General features: G+C 30.9%; 2 protein-coding genes across 2 annotated transcripts; both read left to right on the top strand.

Moving 5' to 3' along the window:
- Window positions 1-1,620: 1,620 nt before the first annotated feature.
- On the top strand, window positions 1,621-6,763 carry LOC100266566 (potassium transporter 5). Its single transcript, XM_002265329.4, has 8 exons — window positions 1,621-1,843; window positions 1,949-2,177; window positions 2,679-2,927; window positions 3,989-4,039; window positions 4,681-4,941; window positions 5,021-5,188; window positions 5,270-5,524; window positions 5,616-6,763. The coding sequence occupies exons 1-8, from the start codon at window positions 1,697-1,699 to the stop codon at window positions 6,566-6,568; spliced, it is 2,313 nt and encodes a 770-aa protein (XP_002265365.1). The 5' UTR covers window positions 1,621-1,696; the 3' UTR covers window positions 6,569-6,763.
- An 8,196-nt stretch (window positions 6,764-14,959) lies between these two features.
- On the top strand, window positions 14,960-21,077 carry LOC100261439 (potassium transporter 5; the record flags this gene model as incomplete). The annotated part of the gene is given in 3 exon segments (XM_019221189.2): window positions 14,960-15,200; window positions 15,738-15,986; window positions 20,212-21,077. Coding segments are annotated over 3 exon segments (1,332 nt in total), but the record flags the coding sequence as incomplete, so codon positions are not given.
- Between the last annotated feature and the right edge of the window lie 1,039 nt (window positions 21,078-22,116).

Raw genomic sequence — 22,116 nt, 5'->3', positions numbered from 1 at the left:
CATGTGTGCCATACACAAAAGCAATTTGAAATTTGTGCGTCTTAGACATTATATTAGTTAATGAATTCTGAAGAATTCTATCTCTATGAATGTAAAGTAGTAATAACCAATGTTATCTTCTTTAGATGAGAGGGAGAGAGTACATTTTCCATTATGAAAATGAATTAGACATTATGTTAGTTTATGAATTTGACAAGAATTCTATCTCTATAATATAAAGGAGCAATAACCAATTTCCTTTTCTATCAAGGGGATGAGAAATATCAATAATTTTATTTTTTTTAATTATTATTATTATTATTATTATGAATCTTCTTAAATGGAGAAGTTTTATTTCATGGTCCTTTTTTTTTTTATCACTCTATGTCGTGTTCATTGAACTTTTCTTTAATCATAAAATAGATGATACTTAAAATAGTCAAAGATAGAACTTAAACTATTAAAAAAATAGTATCTGAATAATTGAATATAAATTTGTATTTTTTTAAACTCGGATTGTTGTGATTTTTTTGATATTATATTTTCCAAACAAGGCCTATGAATATATGCAATTCATCTTAGGGTCAACCATCATAGGCTTCCTGTGATCTGTGATGTTGCAGAAAGAATACGTTTAACACGTGATTATGACTATGACGCATCTGCATGTGATGCTACAGAATTTTCACCCCACTGGAAAGTTCATGGAGCACTACACTCCCCCATGCATATTTCAATCATGGAACAAAATATCGAGATATATGGGCGATATATGAGAGTAGGGTTCCGATGTCACCATCTCAAATTTATTACTTATTTTTAAACAATAAATTTTGGGTATCCTTTTAATGTGCAATCAAATATTGTGAAATACGAAACATTAGAAATATTTTTTTAAACATTGCAAAACGAATTTTTAGTCTAATTAAATCTAATTTATTAATTAAATGTATGTGATAATAGAAGAAAAATAATGATGAAAGAAATTATAAATATAATATTTTTCTCATAAATAACTTAGTCATTAAAAAAAAAAATTATTGTAATCTCTATTTTTATTTTTAAAAATAAAAAACAAAATTGAAGAAAGCTTAGAATCTAGAAAATAATTTTTATCTTTTTAATTTAAATTTTTTATATTTAAATATTAAAAATATTATAAACGTTTTTTAAAATCACTTTAAAACACACGTTTAATTAAAACGTAAGGATAAAAAGAAGTTTTTAGGAATATTGATGGGATATCCTTATTGTAGGCGTGAGAATTTAAAATATATATATTAGTTAAAAAATATTTTTAATAATATACTAATTCAAAAAATATTTTCAAATTTGTAAAGGAATATAATAGGAAGTCATATCTTAAAAAAAGTAAATAATAGGTTTCAGATATCAACCATTGGACTAATATGGGGTAAGTTTATTTACTGATAACGCGTTTTCCAACAAATTTGAAAAATAAATGGTAAAAAAACACTGTCGGAATCTCGTTTACTCATTCATAAAATCAAACCACGCGGTTTTCTATTTTCAACCGACAGTGAGGGCAGGGCATGGAAGGTAAATAAGCACAAAACCAAGAGGTAAATTTGGAGATGCCCATCAACATCTCGTTCACTCTTTTCAGACCTTTCTGTGCCTTTAAACTGGCCTCTGCACCTTCTTCATCTTCTGCATAACCTCCGGTCCAATCAAAGCCCTTTTCAGATCATAGAAAATGTCTTCTGATGTGGTAAACAGCCCTGATGACACCCATGATCAAGGCCTCAAATCAAAGAAACTCTCACGGGGAAAATTGCGTCGTATGGACTCCCTAGACATGGAGTCCGGGACTGTACATGGCCACAGCCACCATGGCTCCAAGGTCTGCACCCCCCACCCCTTTATGCATGGAAACTGGGAGAAAGAAAATTTGATATATATATATATATATATATATATTTTAATCTTTTGAATTTCTGTTTTGAAGGATACCAAGGACTGGTCTGTGATACTGCACCTGGCGTTTCAGAGCATGGGAATAGTGTATGGGGACATTGGAACTTCGCCGTTGTACGTGTATGCAAGCACTTTCACTGATGGTGTCAAACATAATGATGATATTCTGGGGGTTCTTTCTATCATCTTCTACACCCTCACCCTCATCCCTCTCTTCAAGTACGTCTTGACTGTGTTGAAGGCCACTGATAATGGCGAGGGTGAGAGCTCATGATCATTAACGACCTTTGATTTTAATTGAAATGTATCGTACTGTGATCTTCTTTTTCTATCTTTCCTTTTTCTTTTTTGTTTTCTTTATGGCATGAACCCATCATCTTTTCTTATTAGAAATATGCCACATATTAAGACTTTTCCATACCAGGCAAAATGGTTTATTAATTTCTTTTTTTCTTTTTTTTTTGCCATTTTTTTCTAGTCTTGAGATGAGTGAAAAACACCATTGAAGGCCAACTTTGATGTATCAAACTGTGTGACTTGCCCTTGAAAATAACCATGCAGGCTCCAACTGGGGAAGGGAAACTTCCCTCGTATGTGCTTAATTAATGATCGACAATTGTGCACTCAATCCAATGAATCTTTTTTTTAATCCTTTCTGCCTTTTCAACTCTAAATATGTGGTTCACATTATAACTCAAAAAAGAGGAAAATAGCCCATTAAGCCTAGAATACACTTCTTTTAAACACTGGATAATTTTCAGGAGGGACATTTGCTTTGTATTCTCTTATATGCCGATATGCCAAGGTGGGGTTGATCCCTAGTCAACAGGCTGAGGACAGAGAAGTCTCCAATTTCCGGTTGGAGCTGCCTAGTAAAAGACTGCAGATGGCATCAAAGCTTAAGTCTAAGCTAGAGAAGAGCAACTTTGCTAAGTTCTTTCTGTTGTTTGCTACAATGCTTGGCACTTCCATGGTGATTGGTGATGGTGTCCTCACTCCTTGCATCTCAGGTTAGCTTAGTTTTTATCCTTCTTTACATTTACATACAAATTTAATGACATACTGTCATACACCTTTATTTTTCCTTATGCATTTATTAAAAGATTTTATTTTTTTCCTTTCATCTTTGTTTTCACATGGTATTTTTTGGAAATACTTTTCGAAAGTAAAAACCATATCACACTACCATTTTTGGAAATACTTTTTTTACTTTGGAAAGTAAAAACCATGTCACACTACCTTTTTTGGAAATACTTTTTCTTACTTTAGAAAGTAAAAAGCATGTCACAGTATCATTTTTTTTGGAGATACCTTTCTTATTTGGAAAGTAAAAACCATATCACGCTACCATTTTTGGAAATACTTTTCTTACTATAAAAAATAAAAAACAACCATAATTTACATCATCCTTTTTTAGTTAGTTTGAGATATTTAAAAGGTTTCTTTCTTCCATAATAAATGACTTTTCCTTTTACAAATTTTTGTTGCCAAAAAAATCTTGTGCTTAGCTTTTTTAAAGTTATCTTTTATTATCATTGAAAATTACTTATGACTAATTTAAGTAGATATATGTATATGGCAGAATATGCATTCAACTTTCTTCTTTATTATTAATTTTTCTTATTAGTTAGGAATTAGGATGAATTTTTCTTATAGTTAGGAATTAGGATGGGTCTCTTGTCTACTAGTGGTACTGCAAATTAATTTAGGTGGTGTTTGTTTTTTTGGTTTTTTGCTGAAAGCAATTTGTTTTCAGAAATTAGGTTTTTGTTTTTCTACTTTTTCATAACTTATTATAAACTTTTTACTAAATAGAAAAAACCAAAATATATAGTTTTTTCTAAATAAAAAAATATAATATATTGGTTTTTCTTTACTTTTTAATATTTAATAGAAATAAAATACTACAAAAACAAATAACTTAATATTTAACATTATTAAGTATTAAGGTTCTATTAAAAATTAAGTAAAATATAAACACCACCTTAGTTGGATTTTTGTTGACAAAGAAAATGGGTTTCGTCCTTCAGTCTTTTATTGTATATTTGATATTTGACTTTGCATGTCATAGTTTTATCTGCTGTGGGTGGCATCAAGGAAGTTACAGATTCAATGACACAAGGTAATCTTTCTCAACTTTTAAAATCAACTACTACAATAAATTTTTTATCTAACATTTGGATAATTTTTTTAAAATAAAAAAAAAAAAAGGAATGGCATTTTTGTAGGTTATTTTTTTATTTTTTTAAGATTTGTAAATCTATAATTATTTTACTCCTTTTAATTACAAAAAATTGAATTGAACCAAATTAATTGATAAAAAAAACAGATTGTCCAATTTTGACTAGTAAAGTGTAGACAAAAGTGTTTAATCCAATGGCTTATTAACTTAGAATCTTTACCCTCTTTAAGGAAAAAGAAAATAAATAAAATAATGGGTTTGTACTGTTGACAAATTTAAAATAATCCTTTCAACTTACAATAACATCCTCGAATAATTATTCTTAATAATATTTTGACTTGTCCTCTCAATCGTGACTGATAAAAAGGTAAAAGTTTAAATTATTAAATACAATAAAAAATTCCCATATCATAAGTTTTTTTTTTAAATGGTTATATATAATCATATTATTCACCATTCTTTCTTTATTTTATTTTATTTTATTTTTATTTTTTCCTCAGTTGAAAAATGTAAATAAATTTTATTTCATGGTTCAAAGATTTGGAACTGACAAAGTTAAATAACTTTTTTCTTGGACACAGATAGGATTGTTTGGATATCAGTAGCCATCTTGGTGTGTCTTTTCATGGTTCAAAGATTTGGAACTGACAAAGTTGGATACAGTTTTGCTCCAATAATCTGTGTTTGGTTCGCGTTAATTAGCGGCATTGGGGTCTACAACTTCATCAAGTTTGATCCAACAGTTGTTAAAGCCATTAATCCCAAGTACATCATCAATTACTTTAGAAGGAACAAGAAAGAAGCCTGGATTTCCCTTGGTGGGGCCGTCCTCTCCATAACAGGTTTGGATTTGGATCAATAATCAATTCTCCTCCATCATTAACTTGAGAAATTTCTCAGATTGTTTTCGGGAAAATGCAGGGACGGAGGCGCTGTTTGCTGATGTTGGCCACTTCACAGTTCGATCAATTCAAATAAGTATGTGCGCTGTCACATACCCAGCTCTTGTATTGGCATATACTGGACAAGCCTCCTTTCTCCGGAAACACCATCAGGATGTTGCTGACCTTTTCTTCAAGTCCATACCACGTGAGCATTCTGGCTTTAGAGTTTGTTTTCTGTCTTCTTGATAGTTATTTTATTGGTTGAGGTGGGGTTTCTTCGGTGCAGATGGTCTGTACTGGCCGATGTTTGTTGTGGCTGTGTCAGCGTCGATCATTGCCAGTCAAGCTATGATATCTGGGACTTTCTCCATTATCCAGCAGTCTCTCTCACTTGGGTGCTTTCCTCGAGTGAAGATTGTGCATACATCGACTAAGTATGAAGGGCAAGTGTACATTCCTGAGGTCAATTACCTTCTCATGCTGGCTTGTGTAGGGGTCACTGTAGGGTTTAAGACTACCACAAAGATCGGAAATGCATATGGTAATCTACCCCACATCTTTCATATTTTCAGCTTTTCTCGAGCTTAGTGATGTTTCAAAATGATCATGATTGCGAGTCTTTGTTGGTGTAGGGATTGCGGTGGTGTTCGTGATGACCCTCACCTCATCATTTCTGGTTCTTGTGATGATCATGATATGGAAAACCCATATACTACTAGTGATCTCATATGTTGTGGTCATTGGTAGCATTGAGCTTCTGTATCTAAGTTCAGTCCTCTACAAGTTTGATCAAGGAGGGTATCTACCCTTGGCCTTTGCCTTAGTTCTGATGACCATAATGTACATTTGGAATGATGTGTACCGGAGGAAATACTATTATGATCTGGATCACAAGATTTCTCCTGAGGTGGTGAAGGAATTAGTAGGGAGCACAAACTTTAGTAGAATACCAGGATTGGCCATCTTCTACTCTGAGCTTGTTCATGGCATCCCGCCCATCTTCAAGCATTACATGGAAAATGTGCCTGCATTGCATTCAGTTCTTGTTTTCGTCTCAATCAAGTCTCTCCCCATAAGCAAGGTTCCAGTGGAAGAACGATTCCTCTTCCGCAGGGTAGACCCAGATGATATTTATGTGTTCCAGTGTGTGGTGAGGTACGGGTACACCGACATGCGATTCGAGGAAGACCCTTTTGAGAGATTGCTGGTTGAAAGATTGAAGGAGTTCATAAGAGAACACACTGGAGACATGGATTCTGGAGAGCTGCAAGATAGGTTGATTAATGTTGAGAATGAGGCCGAAGAATCAAAGGAAATTGATGAAGAAAGGCTCCAAGAGGATGAAGAAAGGCGCCAAGAGAATGTTGACAAAGATATTGAAGCAATTGATAGAGCGGCACAAGCGGGTGTGGTGCACTTGATCGGTGAGACTGAGGTGATGGCGGATAAGGGCTCCGGATTAGGAAAGAAGGTTTTGATAAATGTTGGCTATAATATATTGAAGAAGAATTTGAGACAGGCAGAGAGTGTGTTTGACATTCCACACAAACGTATGCTGAAAGTGGGAATGATTTATGAGCTTTGAAACATGGGAAAGGTGATGATCAGCCGTCTCATTAGTATCAAGCATGTATAGCCAAAATTCAACACGGAAGACTTAGTTACAAGAATGAATTTTTTAGTGAAGTTGGTGACTGGATATCATTCCAGTGGTGGTTAGAATTCATTCTTGAATTGCCTGCAGACACTCCCTTATATCAAAAGATAACGTCTACTGTCATTTCATAATTTTCTTTTTATGCTATTTTGAAGCCCGTAGTTAAGATGATCTTGCACTATATGGTTGATTTATTGATAATCCTAGATCCAGATCCAGTTTGGTGGCCTTCAGCTAAAGAACTAGTAGGAAATCCAATTTTTGACAGGCTCCAAAGAAATGCCAAAACGAAGTAAGGTCATTTTGTAACAATTGATGAACTTTGACTGGAACTGGAAGCTATGATTAAGAGATCGTATATGCAACCACTTATATTTTGCTGGTCCAGCAAACAAGGGATGGAAAAGATTATGAAGCTGCAAAAATTTTGGCAATAGGTTTTTGTCCACTGTATGCACCATTTTTCCCCTCAGCATGGTGCAGATTTTGTAAATTGTCAAAGAAAACCTTGAGGACGGAATGCAGTGCTAATGAAGAAGTCACTTTGATTACAACCATGAAACATATATCAGCGATAAAGTTTAGTTGACAGTGAGGATAGCTTTCAAGAAGTCCCTTCAATACACGTTTGCCAGTAATTCAGTTTCCTAATAATCTGGAAAGTTCTGAATTTCTGGGTTTCTAGGTTTGGCACGTAGATTGCATTAGGTTGTGACCATTTCTTCTTTGTATTACATGACTAATAAGTTCTGACATCAAACAAAACACATACACATGCACATTTATCATTCATCCCTGATATTCCCCTGTTGACATGAATATATGCCTTTGCCATACAATATCAACTGTTTGTTTCTGCCAATGGACACCCCCATGGTTTGAACACGTGTTTTAATGAATTATTAGATGCTAGAAAGCTACATTTAACATTAAATATATACAAAGTTCTAAATTTTTAATATGCAATCCAAGCAAAGGTTTGTTCAGAAAAGTGCAATAATTGTTACCCAATTCAACGCAATATCTTATGTTTGGCTTATGCAACCTAACAAATGGGGCTTTGTTGTAAGCATCCGAGAACCTAGTATGAATGAGAATTAAAAACTGAGACATGGCGTAGCCGTCGCTGTTCTTAATATCAAATAGATGTATATTTGATAGTTTTCTAGAATTATGATTCAAAATCGTGGTATCGGTCATTGACTCAAAAGGTTCTAATGCACATCCGTATCGGCATCTTGATATACGCAAAATAAGATACTTAAGAAGATCAAAAAATTATAAAAATGATTTTTAAAATAATTAAATGAATTAAGAAACTAATAAACTTAATAATAAACTATTGATATAATAATAAATGAAATAATTTCTTAAATTATTAACATATAAAGTAATACACCTTATATAATATCATTACCATGTAAAATAATATATTACCTAAATTAAAGTCATTCATATCATATTTAATATATAAAATACTAATTTTCAAATTTCTAATTCCAAATGCAGTTAACATATAAGATAAAAGATGCAAATACATGAACATTTGAAATAATAAATCATTTTTATATAAGACAATACATTAAGCCATTTTCTTTAATTCTCAATCCCAATTAAACATCACTTATTTACACCATGGGATACCCGATTTGCAGAGGCAAAAGCCTCTCTTTAATACACAGCCAAACAACACTATGGAGATCAAGCAAGAAGAGGCAACACCAACATGCAACACAAACTACATTACTAACACGAAGCTTTCTTTCTTCTTCTTATCCTTCACGGTTATAGGTCTTGAAAAAAAAATATTTTTAAGAGAATCTCTCATATTTATTAGAGATTTCTAAGTTTTGGTTGCCTTTTGTTGTGATTTGAAAACAAAAAAAAATAGTTTAATATGAGAATATTTAGATCTTAAAAGATTAAACTCGTAATTTTAACTTGAGTCCACTCAGAATCTCAACCGAGGCGACCTAGTTTAACCGGTTCTTAGTTGGGTCTGTGTTGAAGATGGTACCGGATATCGGGCTTGGCGTGAAAAGGTTCGAGGTGGATACAACTCGGCCGATTATTGCAAAAAGCATCCAATTATTGTCACTCTTAGGCACTTAAAAGTCTCTTTTGGGCCCTTTATCTCCTGCAGTAGATATCATTGGATTAGAAAGGGCTGTGGGGGAACCTCTGAATATCGCCTGAAAAAAGTAAGGGCAACTAGTTGAATTTTTGTGATGTTAGGTGTGTGAATGTCAATGCAAATTGTATAAAACCAGATCCAAGAATCTCCCACAAAATGATAATAACTGTCACCCTAAGATGTCTTCACATACACATTTTTCTTTGGAGGGGGACCATGATAACCTAAGCATGGGGGAGAAAAGCTTATGAAATTTATAAGGGGTGAAACGTTTGGTAGACACATTTTATAGTGCACGAGGGCTAGTTATCCAAAATGGACAATATTTATACTAGTCCCAGTTGAAAATGAATGAAATTGCATCCTATGAATCCACCCCCATCTTCATGGACCACAAATTTGAGGAGCAGTGGTCCATGTGGATGTAATGTTAAACAAATATGGTACTCATTTGAATACCAAAAAGGTCACCTCCACTGCCCTTCAATGCCACAAAAGGTATTGATTCCAAGATAACATATGCACACAATTGGAAGTCTTGATAGCTTCCCAGCTTCACCCCCACCACCAAATCAAAGACTTACTTCTCTACCCATTTACAATTTTGTTCTCTTTCGTATTGGGTTAATCTCAGTGCTTTCTGAATGGAAAAATGCTTAGTAGTATCAAAACTTATGTCTCAATTCTGTCAAAAGCTCAGCCAAATTTGGCTTTTACTCTCATGTGTCATTTGTTCTCATTAGTTGTATTATTGTAGATGAACCCAATGTATTACCAACAAGGCCTCGTTATTATTGCTACGTAATAATTTATGGAAACAACTACTCATTGGTCAAGTATTGGTGTAAGAATATTCCCTGAGGTTGGAGTCATGAGATAGAGAGAGAGAGAGAGAGAGAGAGAGAGAGAGAGAGAGAGAGAGAGAGAGAGAGAGAGAAAGAGGTGGAGAAAGAGGTGGTGACATATTTTATTTGGCAATTTTGGCATTGATACTCTGACCACTCCTTCATGTTTCCTCACCAACACCAGCGGACCAACCATGGTTCATTTGAAAAAATATATATATTTTATGTATATTATGTATATATGTACATTATTAACATTAAATATATTAACCATATATATATAAAAAAATAATATAAATTATATATATATTATAAAATAATCATAATAAAATTACTATAAAAAAAATTATTTTTTGTGATTGTGACTTTTATATAATAATTATATATAAAATAAATATACATTTTTTAATAAAATTAGTAAAATTTTAAAATAAAAAATACTTATACAAATTATCATTATTTCTTTTATGTCATCAAATACATCCAAATTAAATGATAATGTATAAAGTATGTTTTCAAATTATAAACATTATTGTTAAATATCACAACTATGCATATATCATAATTTATTTTATATTATTTAATATAATTGAATTAAATAGATCATAATTTTAATATTAAATATATTTCAAATTAAACATATTATAATTAAATATCATAATATCATTATGAAATAATATTTAATATAATTTAATAATAAATATACACTTATAAAATTCATACTTTTTTTATTGATATATATGATATTATCATCAAATATGATAAATCATATCATACATATATTAAAATTTTCAATAAAACAACTTTAAAATGTCTATTATACTTCTAATTACATTTCTATAAGGTTTTTTTTTTATATATTTTCATGAATTTTGATCATTGGGTACAACCCGCCATTCCATTTCAGTAAAGGATTAGAGATTATATACATTAGTTAATGAATTCTGAAGAATTTTATCTCTATGAATGTAAAAGAGCAATAACCAATTTTCTCTTCTATCAAAGGGATGAGAGAGAGAGAGAGAGGGGGATGATGTATTTTATTTGACAATTTTGGCATTATATTTCAACCCACCATTTCCATTTTGGAAAAGAATTAGACATTATATTAGTTAATGAATTCTGAATTCTATCTCTATGAATGTAAATGAGCAATAACCAATGTTCTCTACTTTGGATGAGAGAAAGAGAGAGAGAGCATCTTTTCCATTATGAAAAGGAATTAGAGATTATGTTAGTTTATGAATTTGACAAGAATTTTATCTCTATAATGTAAAAAAGTAATAACTAATTTCTTTTTCTATCAAGTGGATGAGAAAGATTAATAATTTTATCTTTTTTTTTTACTTTTTTTTTTTTTTTTTTTTTTTATGTTGTGTTCATTGAACTTTTCTATAATCATAAAATAGATGGTACTTAAAATTGTCAAAGAGAGAACTTATATTGTTAAAGGATACTATCCGAATTGTTAAAGATAAAGATTGTACTTGAATGGTCCAAGATAGTATCTTTGACCAAAGTGAATAAAATGTTAACATGCTAATTATTTTTAAGAGCTACTTAGATTTGTATTTTTTAAACTCCGGATTGTTGTGATTTTTTTGATATTATATTTTCCAAACAAGACCTATGGATATATGCAATCCATCTTAGGGTCAACCCTATGATAGGCTTCCTGTAATCTGTGATGATGCAGAAAGAATACATGAAACATGTGACTATGATGGATCTGCACGTGATGCTTCATAATTTTCACCCCGATGGAAAGTTACTCTCCCATGCATATAAGAAAATATTGAGATATTTGGAAGATATTATCATGTATTGAAGGTTATAGAAACAATATCTGGTGAAGAAATATCGTTAGAGTAAAATTTCGGGAAAAATCTTAAAAAATCGATGATATTTCGTAATAAATCATCGATTTTTCCTGATATATTAGAAAAAATACGTGTAACATGTGACTATAATAAATGTACATTTATAAAATTTATATTTATATGGATACATACGATATTATTATCAAATATGATAAATCATATTATACATATATCAAATTATTTAATAAAACAACTTTAAAATATCTATTATACTTCTAATTATATTTTTATAAAATTTTTCTTATATTTTTATAAATTTTGATCAATTTTAGGCCTATTGATATTTTTTTTCAAAATATTCATCGATATATCCATAAAATTGAAGTACCAATATATCTGTAATTACCTATATTTTCACCCCATTACAATTCACTCATTGTCTTTTGTTGGACACCTCTCAGCTTTCTACCATGTGGCAATAGCGAGAAGGGAGTATGTGGTCTTTGCCACAATCAAGGGTAGGGTTGTGTTGTCGTCGTCTCAAATTTATTATTTATTTTTAAATAATAAATTTTGGGTATATGTTAATGTGTAGTTAAATATAGTCAAATATAAAAGATTAGAAATATTTTTTAAAATCATTGTAAAAGGAATTTTCAGTCTAATTAAATCTAATTTTATTCATTAAATGTATGTGATAATAGAAGAAAAATAATGATGCAAAAAATTATAAATATAATGTTTTTCTCATAAATAGCTTAATCATTATAAAAAGAATCATTGTAATGTTTATTTTTATTTTTAAAAATAGAAAACAAAATCGAAGAAAGCTTAGAATCCGTTTGATAATGATTTTTTTTTTAAAAATGCTTTTTTTTACTTTCAAAAATATTATAAACGTTTTTTAAAATAACTCTAAAATGCACTTTTAATTCAATGTAAGGATAGAAAGAAGATTTTAGGGAGGGCGGGATATCATGTTTAGTGTAGGATTGGGTATTTAAAATATATATATATATATATATATATATATATATATATATATATATATATATATATATTAATTAATATAATAAATTTAGAAAAAGCAAAACTTGAAGACGAAATTATAGGTTTATGATATCAATCATTGGACTAACATGGGGCAAGTTTATTTACTGATAACGCGTTTTCCAATAAACGGTGAAAAAACACTCTCGGAATCTGGTTTACTCATTCATAAAATCAAACCACGCGGTTTTCAACCGACGGTGAGGGCAGGGCACGGAAGGTAAATAAGCACAAAACCAAGAGGCAAACATTTGGGAGATGCCCATCAACATCTCCCACCTTCAACTTCACTTTTTTCAGACCTTCTGCAAACCCTCCGGTCTAATCAAAGTTCTTTTCAGATCATAGAAAATGTCTTCTGATGTTGTAAACAACGCTGACGACACCCGTGATCAAGGCCTCAAATCAAAGAAACCCTCATGGGGAAAACTGCGTCGTATGGACTCCCTTGACATGGCCACAGCCACCATGAACTATCTTTATAAAATAAATTCTTCTCACATATATTTTATCTTCTTGCTGTTTATTTAAACTTTATAATTTTTAATATTAAATTTAAAATTTATTATGATTTGACTCAACTTATTATCATTCTCATTATTACGTGCGCGCGTGTGTGTTTTTTTCATCAAGTAAAAAATCCTTCAAATTGTTATCATTCAATATTCAAATGTTAATGAAAGAAAAAAATATATATCATATACAGTGTTTATCCAATATTTTTGAATCAAACCGGTCATTAAACAAAAAAAAACTATGATTTAAGATTGAATAATTAAACTAATGGTCCAACCGATGACATTATAAATATATAATTTATATTATTAAAATTAAAAAGAATAAAAAATTTAATTATATATATAAATAAATCATTAATCAATAATATTAATTTTTTATCTTTGATATTATAAAAAATAAGTATAAATATATTAATATTTTGAATTTTATTAAATGAAATATGTATAATATTTAAATGTCAATATATGTAAAATGAAGAAAAATTAATTATTTAATTTTAACTAATTTTAAAATATATTATATTATTTTTTAATATTATAAATATTTTAGAAACATATACATTTTTTTCATTTGCATTTTCAGTGATAAAGTACATGCAGCCCAAGTGGCCTTCTATATGTTTTGCTTAATTGTAGGTCTTGAGTTCAAATCCTTAAAATCATGACTCCTATAGGGTCATGAATCTGGATGTGGATTGCTAACTCAACAAGTCATGTGAATTAAGGTATGACACATAAAGGGGTGATTGGGTTGGGCTTTTACTAAATATCATTAAATGGAAAGCGTCTAGGTTTTTTCTCTTAAAAGAGGGGGAGGAGGTGGGTTTTGGTTTATATGGAATTACCCCGGCAGTTTACCCGTCTAACCGTTGGTTCAATAGCTTTGGGATTGGTTCAAATGTCCAATTTAATAGAGATGACCAAATAGGAAAGTTCACCGATCAGTTGGATCCGATCTAATTTTCAAAATAATATATAGTAATTAAAAAAATTAAACAGTATAAATAAAATTTTAAATTGAAAACATTATGTAAGATTAAGAGCATGTTTGTTGAAATTTTTAAAAACGGTTTTTAAAAAATAGAAAACAACTTTTAAGTTTTTTTTTTTACATGTTTGGCAGTTGTTTTGAAGTTATAACTTTGAAAAACAAGATTAAAAAAAAAAAAAAAAACAAGATTCAGAGAACAACCTCTCTATTTTTAAAAGCAAAAGCATCTGAAGCTGTCCCTCAAGCTGATGAGAAGTAATGAAAGCATGGCAAAATTTGAAGATACCATTGCTTCTCTCTGCTTTCTCTGCTTTCTTAATCAGCTGTTTGTGCTGAGCTCTAAGTGTTTGCACAGTCTTATTTTTGTACAGAGAGGCCTGGTCACAGACTCACGTCTACTTGTGCTAATGCAAACGTCATTTTTGGACACAGAGGCCTGCTGTTTCTGAGATCAATCAAGAAATAAATTCAATTAGATGACGCGTTTTCTACTAAATTTGAAAATAAATTGTAAAAAATAACACTCATAAACCCTTTTACTAATTCATAAAATCAAACCGCGCCATTGTCTACCCAGAAGCATAAAATTTAGTTGCCCATCAACATCTCCCACCTTGAACTTCACGTTTCTTCGTCACTCTTTTCAGACCTTTCTGTGCCTTTAAATGGACGCCTCTCCACCTTCTGCAAACCATCCAGAAAGTAGTTTGATTAAAGGCCTTTTCAGATCATAGATCATAGAAAATGTCTAGTAAACAGCCCTGATGAGACCCATGATCAAGGCCTCAAATCAAAGAAACTCTCATGGGGAGAACTACGTCGTATGGACTCCTTAGACATGGAGACCGGGACTGTCCATGGCCAAAGCCACCATAGCTCCCTGATATCATTTTCCTGTTATTATGTATCTGCATGCATGGCAACTGAGAAAAAGAAATATATATATTTTATCTTTTGAATTTCTGTTTTGAAGGATACCAAGGACTGGTCTGTGATACTTCACCTGGCGTTTCAGAGCATTGGAATAGTGTACGGGGACATTGGAACTTCGCCTTTGTACATGTATGCAAGCACTTTCACTGATGGTGTCAAAGATAATGATGATATTCTGGGGGTTCTTTCTCTCATCTTCTACACCCTCATCCTCATCCCTCTCTTCAAGTACGTCTTGATTGTTTTGAAGGCCAATGATAATGGCGATGGTGAGAGCTCATCATCATTAATGACCTTTGATTTTAAATGACATGAATCCTACTTTGATCTTCTTTTTCTATCTTTCCTTTTTCTTTTTGGTTTTCTTTTATGGCTCGAACCCATCATCATTTCTTATTAGAAAGATGCCACTTTGATCTTAAAACTTTTCCAAACCAACAAGGTGAAATGGTTTATTAATTTCTTGATTCTTTTTCTTTTTGTGCCATTTTTTCTAGTGTTGGTCATTGATGAGATGAGTGGAAAACACCTTTGAAAGCCAACTGTGAAGCATCAAATTGTGTGACTTACCCATTAAAATAACCATGTAGGCTCCAACTGGGGAAGGGAGACTTCCCTTGTATGTGCTTAATCAATGATCAACAGTTGTGCACTCAGTCTAATGAATCTTTTTTTTTTTTTTTTTAATCTTTTCTGCCCTTTCAACCCTAAATATATGGTCACATTATAACTCAAAAAAAAAAAAGAAAACCGTCCATTAAGCTTAGAATTTATACACTTCTTTTAAACACTGATGAATATCACAGGAGGGACATTTGCTTTGTATTCTTTTATTTGCCGATATGCCAAGGTGGGGTTGATCCCTAGTCGACAGGCTGAGGACAGAGAAGTCTCCAATTTCCGATTGGAGCTGCCTAGTAAAGGTCTGCAGATTGCATCAAAGCTCAAGTCCAAGCTAGAGAAGAGCAACTTTGCCAAGTTCTTTCTGTTGTTTGCCACAATGCTTGGCACTTCCATGGTGATTGGTGATGGTGTCCTCACTCCTTGCATCTCAGGTTAGGTTCATTTTCTGCTTTATTTTCCCTAATGAATTTATTAAAAGAGCTTCTTTTTTCTTGCATCTTTGTTTTCACATGATCATTTTTTGGAAATACTTTTCTTACTTTGGAAAGTAAAGACCACCATCATTTACATCATCCTTGTTCAGTTAATTTGAGATTAAAAGGTTTCTTTCTTTCATCATAAATGCCTTTTCCTTTTACAAATTTTTGTCACCAAAAACATCTTGTGCTTAGCCTTTTTAAAAAATGAGACAATTGTGATTTAGGGCAAGTTAAAACAGATAATGGATTAAGGTCCACAAAAAGTGTAAAATTCAGCTTAAAGGTTTACAAAGATTTATAATTGAGTTGAAGGATGTGATTTTCTCATAATGCCAAAAATACTCAAAGGATATGAAAATTGTATAAAATGAATTTATATTGTGTGAATATATTGTATCATCTACAGTGTACCTTACTTGTTTTTTTGTTTTAAAACTCATGTGCAAAGTAAAATCTTGATTTAAAAAGTTTATTTCAATATATAACTTTAAATTATTTTTCAAAATGTAATTTAAAATAAAAATTTTAAAATTATTTTTTAAATGTTATTATTAATATTAAAATTTAGTGAAAGTTTTATTAATTACTTTCAACAATGTTACTAAATTTCATATTAATAGAAAAATAAAAATAAACTAAAACTAAATTTAATTTATATAAAATATTTTTTATTCAATTATAAAATAAAAAAATTAAATTAAATTAGAAAAATTAAAATTTAAAAAGATATAACTAAAAGTCTATTAATATGCCTATTATGCTTTCCTTTTTCAATTTTTTTAATAAAAAGAGAAATGGAAAAATATTAAAATATTTTTATAAAAGAAATTAAAAATGTGAAATAAATGTGACATAAATCAAAACGGGATAGCAAAAGAGTAAGAATGAAGAAAAAGAGAAATAATATATAAAAGTCAAATAACTCAGAAAATGAAACCCACAAGTGCATTTACTTTTCTTGATTTCCTTCCATAGTATTTTTGTCTTTCATATTTCATGTCCTTAGCATTAATTAAGTTAAATATATGGACCTTAGATCTCTTAAATCATAATTGTTCCCAAAAAAAATATATCTTTTATTATCACTGAAAATTGTTTATGACTAATTAAGTAGATATATATATTGCAAATTAATTTAGTTGGATTTTAACTAACAAAGAAAATGGTTTCGTCCTTCACTCATTTATTGTGTATTTATGGGGAATATGCACTCAACTTTCTTCTTTATTATTAATTTTTCTTATTAGGTAGGAATTAGGATGGGTCTCTTGTCTACTAGTGGTACTGCAAAGAAAATGGGATTGTATCTTTGACATTTGACTTTGCATGTCACAAGCAAATTGGACAAGAACTGTTGGCCAAAGGGCTTTTCGGTCCAGTTCCCCTTTTTGGACTATCTACCAATTGGATCGGTCTCAAACCGATTAAATCGGTGGTTGGACCAGTGACCCAAGTGAACCGGATGACCGATCAAATCACCAGTCAGAGGGCTTTACGGTCCGGTTCCCCCTTTTGGATTGTCTACCAATTGGACCGGTCTCAAACCGAACGGGTCAACTCTACCACCTCTTTTTCTTTTTGGCAAGCTCGCATTTCCCTTGGCCCAGTGTCCACTCCTATGATGAGTCTTTTTGGCAAAATGGCCTATTAAAGTAGGCAATGAGCCTTATGGTCGAGCCCAACAACCAATTAATTTGTAAGAAATGGGAAGAGGTTATAAATCTATTTATGCTTCCTCTCACTTCCAATGTGGGATCAAGAAATGTAAGGAAAAACTCAACATTTTTTGTTGCAAGCAAGAATGCTTGAACCATAGACCTCGAGGTTTCTAAATACAACTTTCTTCCTTATTATTAATTTTTCTTATTAGGTAGGAATTAGGATGGGTTTCTTGTCTATTTGACTTTGCATGTCACAGTTTTATCTATTGTTTTAAAAATTGGACCGAACAACCAGTTGAACCGCCAGAGGGTTTTTCGGTCCAATTCCCCTTTTTGGACTATCTATCAATTGGACCGGTCTCGAACCGATTAAACCAACGGTTGGACCGGTGAACCTGTCAAACCGTAGGCCAGAGGGCTTTCTGATCTCGTTCCCCTTTTTGGACCGTCTACTAATTGGACCAGTCTCGAATCGATTAAATCGGTTGGACCGGTGACCCAGACAGTCTTTAAGAAAAGGAGTCAACTCCACCACCTCTTTTTCTTTTTGGCAAGCCCACATTTCCCTTGGCCCAATGTCCATTCCTGTGATGAGTCTTCTTGGCAAAATGGCCTATTAAATTAGGCAATGAGCCCTATGGCCGAGCCCAACAACCAATTAATTTGTAAGAGATGGGAAGAGGTTTATAAATCTATTTATGCTTCCTCTCACTTCCCATGTGAGATCAAGAAATGTAAGGAAAAACTCAACATTTTTTGTTGCAAGTAGGAGGACCTGAACCATAGACTTCAAGGTTTCCTAATACAATATTATTCACTCTACTACAATCATCCTTATATTGAAATTTAACAAGGAACAACTATATAGGTTATTTTAAAAAATAATATAAATATAAATATAAATATATCTATAAAATTACATAATACAATTTTTTTTTCATTTTCAATATGTTTAATATTTAAATACGATTTTTACCATTTCCTTTTCATATTTAAGTATTGTATATATTTTATTTAATAAATTAAAAATTTTAATACATTTATATAAAAATAAATAAATAATATTACAAATATTATTAATTTTTAATTATATATATTTAAAATTATTTTTAATTTTAATAAAATATCAATTATATATTTATGACGTCATTGGTTCGACCGTAGTTCGACCATAGGTCCGACCGTAGTTCGACTATAGGTCTAACCAGTGAATCTTGAACTGATAACTTTTTTTATTCAACATTCGATCTAATTCTGAAAACATTGGTTTTATCTAGTATGGTGGCATCATGGAAGCCACAAATTCAATGATACAAGGTAATATTTTTGAACTTTTAAAGTCAACTACTAAAATAATTTTTTATTTATGTTTGGATAATTTTTGTATAAATTTTTTAAAAAATATTATTTTTACCAAAAAAAAAAAAATGAATGGTATTCTTGTAGACCAATTTTTTTTTTTTACAAGATTTATAAATCTATAATTATTCTATTCCATTTAATTAAATAACCCTACAAAAAAATTGAATTGAATCAAATTAATTGATAATAAATGAGATTGTTCAATTTTGACTAGTAAAGTGTGGACAAAAGTGTTGAATCCAATGGCTTATGTTAATAGCTTTTGGACATTTCAACTGCCCTCGTTAACTTGGAATCTTTCTCTTCTTTTTAAGGAAAAAAAAAACCACTGGGTTGGAACGGTAGACAAATTTAAAATAATCCTTTCAAATTACAATAATATCCTTGTAATATATAATTATTTTTAATCATATTTTGACTTGTCCACTTTTTTAGTCATGGGAGATACAAAAGTAAAAGTCTAAATTTTTAAATAAAATAAAATTGTATTTAAAACTAATATGTAACTTACCTTGAGTGACAGCCTATTTGATAAATAATATGCACCAATTTGATAAATAATATGCACCAGACAAATATATAGTAAAACTATAAAAAATATTTTCATAAACAAATTAACTTTAATTATCTTATTTTAAAATTTTGTTTAATTAATCACTAAAAATATAAAACCTATCATTATAATTTTCTTAATCGTCTTTTTATATCATTTATATATTAATTAAATATAAAATATAAATATTAAAAAAATTTATACATATATGATCATTTATTTTATATCATTTAATACAATTGAAATTAAATGAATTATAATTTAAAGTGAGATATAATATAATCAAATATCATAATATTATTGTCAAATAATATTTTATATAATTTAATATATTTATAAAATTCATATTTTTTTATGGATGCATACGATATTATTATAAAATATGATTAATTATATCATATACATATATTATTTTTTTATAAAACAATTTTAAAATGTCTATTATTGTTTATTATATCATTTTCAGAGTTTTTCTCAACATTTTCATAAGTTTTGATCAACTTTAGACTACCTAATTTTTTTTTTCCAAAATATCCGTCAATATATCTTCGATATATCCGTAAAATTGAAATACCGATAAATTTGTGATTACCGATATTTTCATCAATGATTGGTAACATTGAGTTTATGTATCTAAGTTCAGTCCTCTACAAGTTTGATCAAGGAGGGTATCTACCCTTGGCCTTTGCCTTAGTTTTGATGGCCATAATGTACATTTGGAATGATGTGTATCGGAGGAAATACTATTATGATCTGGATCACAAGATTTCTCTTGACATGGTGAAGGAATTAGTAGCCATAACAAACTTTAGTTGAATACTAGGATTCGCCATCTTCTATTCTAAGATTGTTCATGGCATCCCACCCATCTTCAAGCATTACATGGAAAATGTGTCTACATTGCATTCAGTTCTTGTTTTCGTCTCCATCAAGTCTCTTCCCATAAGCAAGGTTCCAATGGAAGAACGATTCATAAGAGAAGAGATGATGATGACCCTAACATTAACATTAACACTGATGTATGGGTACACTAATGTGCGATTCAAGGAAGAGCCCTTTGAGAGATTGAAGGAGTTCATAAGAGAAGAGATGATGATGACCCTAACATTAATACACAGTAATAAAGACATGGTTTTTGGAGAGCTACAAGATGGGTTGATTAATGGCGAAAATGAGAGCAAAGAATCAAAGCGAATTGATGAAGAAAGGCACCAAGAGGATGTTGACAAAAATATTGAAGCAATTGACAGAGTGTCACGAGCAAGTGTGGTGCACTTGATTGGTGAGACTGAGGTGATAGCGAAGAAGGGCTCTAGATTAGGAAAGAAGGTTTTGATAAATGTTGACTACAATATCTTGAAGAAGAATTTGAGCTGGACAAATAAGGTGTTCAATATTCCACACAAGCCTATGCTAAAAGTGGGAATAATTTACGAGCTTTGAAATATGGAAATCTAAGCAAAATAGAGAAGACTGCTACAGCTAGTGAGAATAGCCACAATACTTCTCTTCTCGAGCATGTAGTATGAGCTAATTCATTACAATAGGATTTCTTTATATTTTTAAATTCTTGTAATTAGTTGTAATTTCCTATTTTTGTTGTAATTCTCTAATTCTAGGATTGTTTCCTATTTTTGTTGTAATTCCCTAATTCTAGGATTGTTTACTATTTTTGTGGTTTGGGTAACTCACGGCAATGCCCTTTGTATATATATATTCATTCTTAATCAATGGAAAAGTCAAGTCATTGTTTCTCAATAATTCTCTCTCTAATTCAACATTTCATCAAGAGAAGTGGTGGTGTTGGCAATAAGCGGTTGTAGTGAAACGGAGATAGCACCAATGAGAGCGCTAAAGATGAGGCGATCCTGACGCTTCTAGGTTGTGTATGCCAGATTTGGGGATGCAACACCAATGACGGTGATGGTAGGTGGTGGTGGAGTATGAGTGTCATCAATGAAGTGATAAAGATCATAACCTTCAAGAAGATATTGGATTTGAAGGCTACATGTGAGATAATTGGTGGATGACAATTTGGTGATATTGGAGAGATTGAGTGTAAGGAGGGGATGTTGAGGATCTTAGGAGTTTTGGATGGTGATAGGATCGTTGGTGGAAGAGAGGGATGCACCAGAAGCCATTGAAGAGACTGGTTATAGAAAAAAAAATACGCCCAAGAATATTAGGCTATTGATACCATGTTGAATTAGAGAGAGAATTATTGAGAAACAATAGCTTCACTTTTCCATTGATTAAGAATGAATATATATATATATACAAAGAGGGCATTGTCGTGAATTACCCAAAACACAAAAATAGGAAACAATCCTAAAATTAGCCCAAAACACAAAAATAAGAAATAATTTTAGAATTAGAGAATTACAACAAAAATAGAAAATTACAATAATTTAAAAATATAAAGAAAATCTATTGTAATGAATTATCTAATATGTAGATTGTAGAGCACAAAAATATGGAAACTAGTATCTAATTTTAGAAAGGAAAA

Source organism: Vitis vinifera, chromosome 7, assembly GCF_030704535.1.
Source record: "Vitis vinifera cultivar Pinot Noir 40024 chromosome 7, ASM3070453v1".
NCBI lineage: Eukaryota > Viridiplantae > Streptophyta > Magnoliopsida > Vitales > Vitaceae > Vitis > Vitis vinifera.
This window is presented reverse-complemented; position numbering and strand designations above follow the sequence as displayed.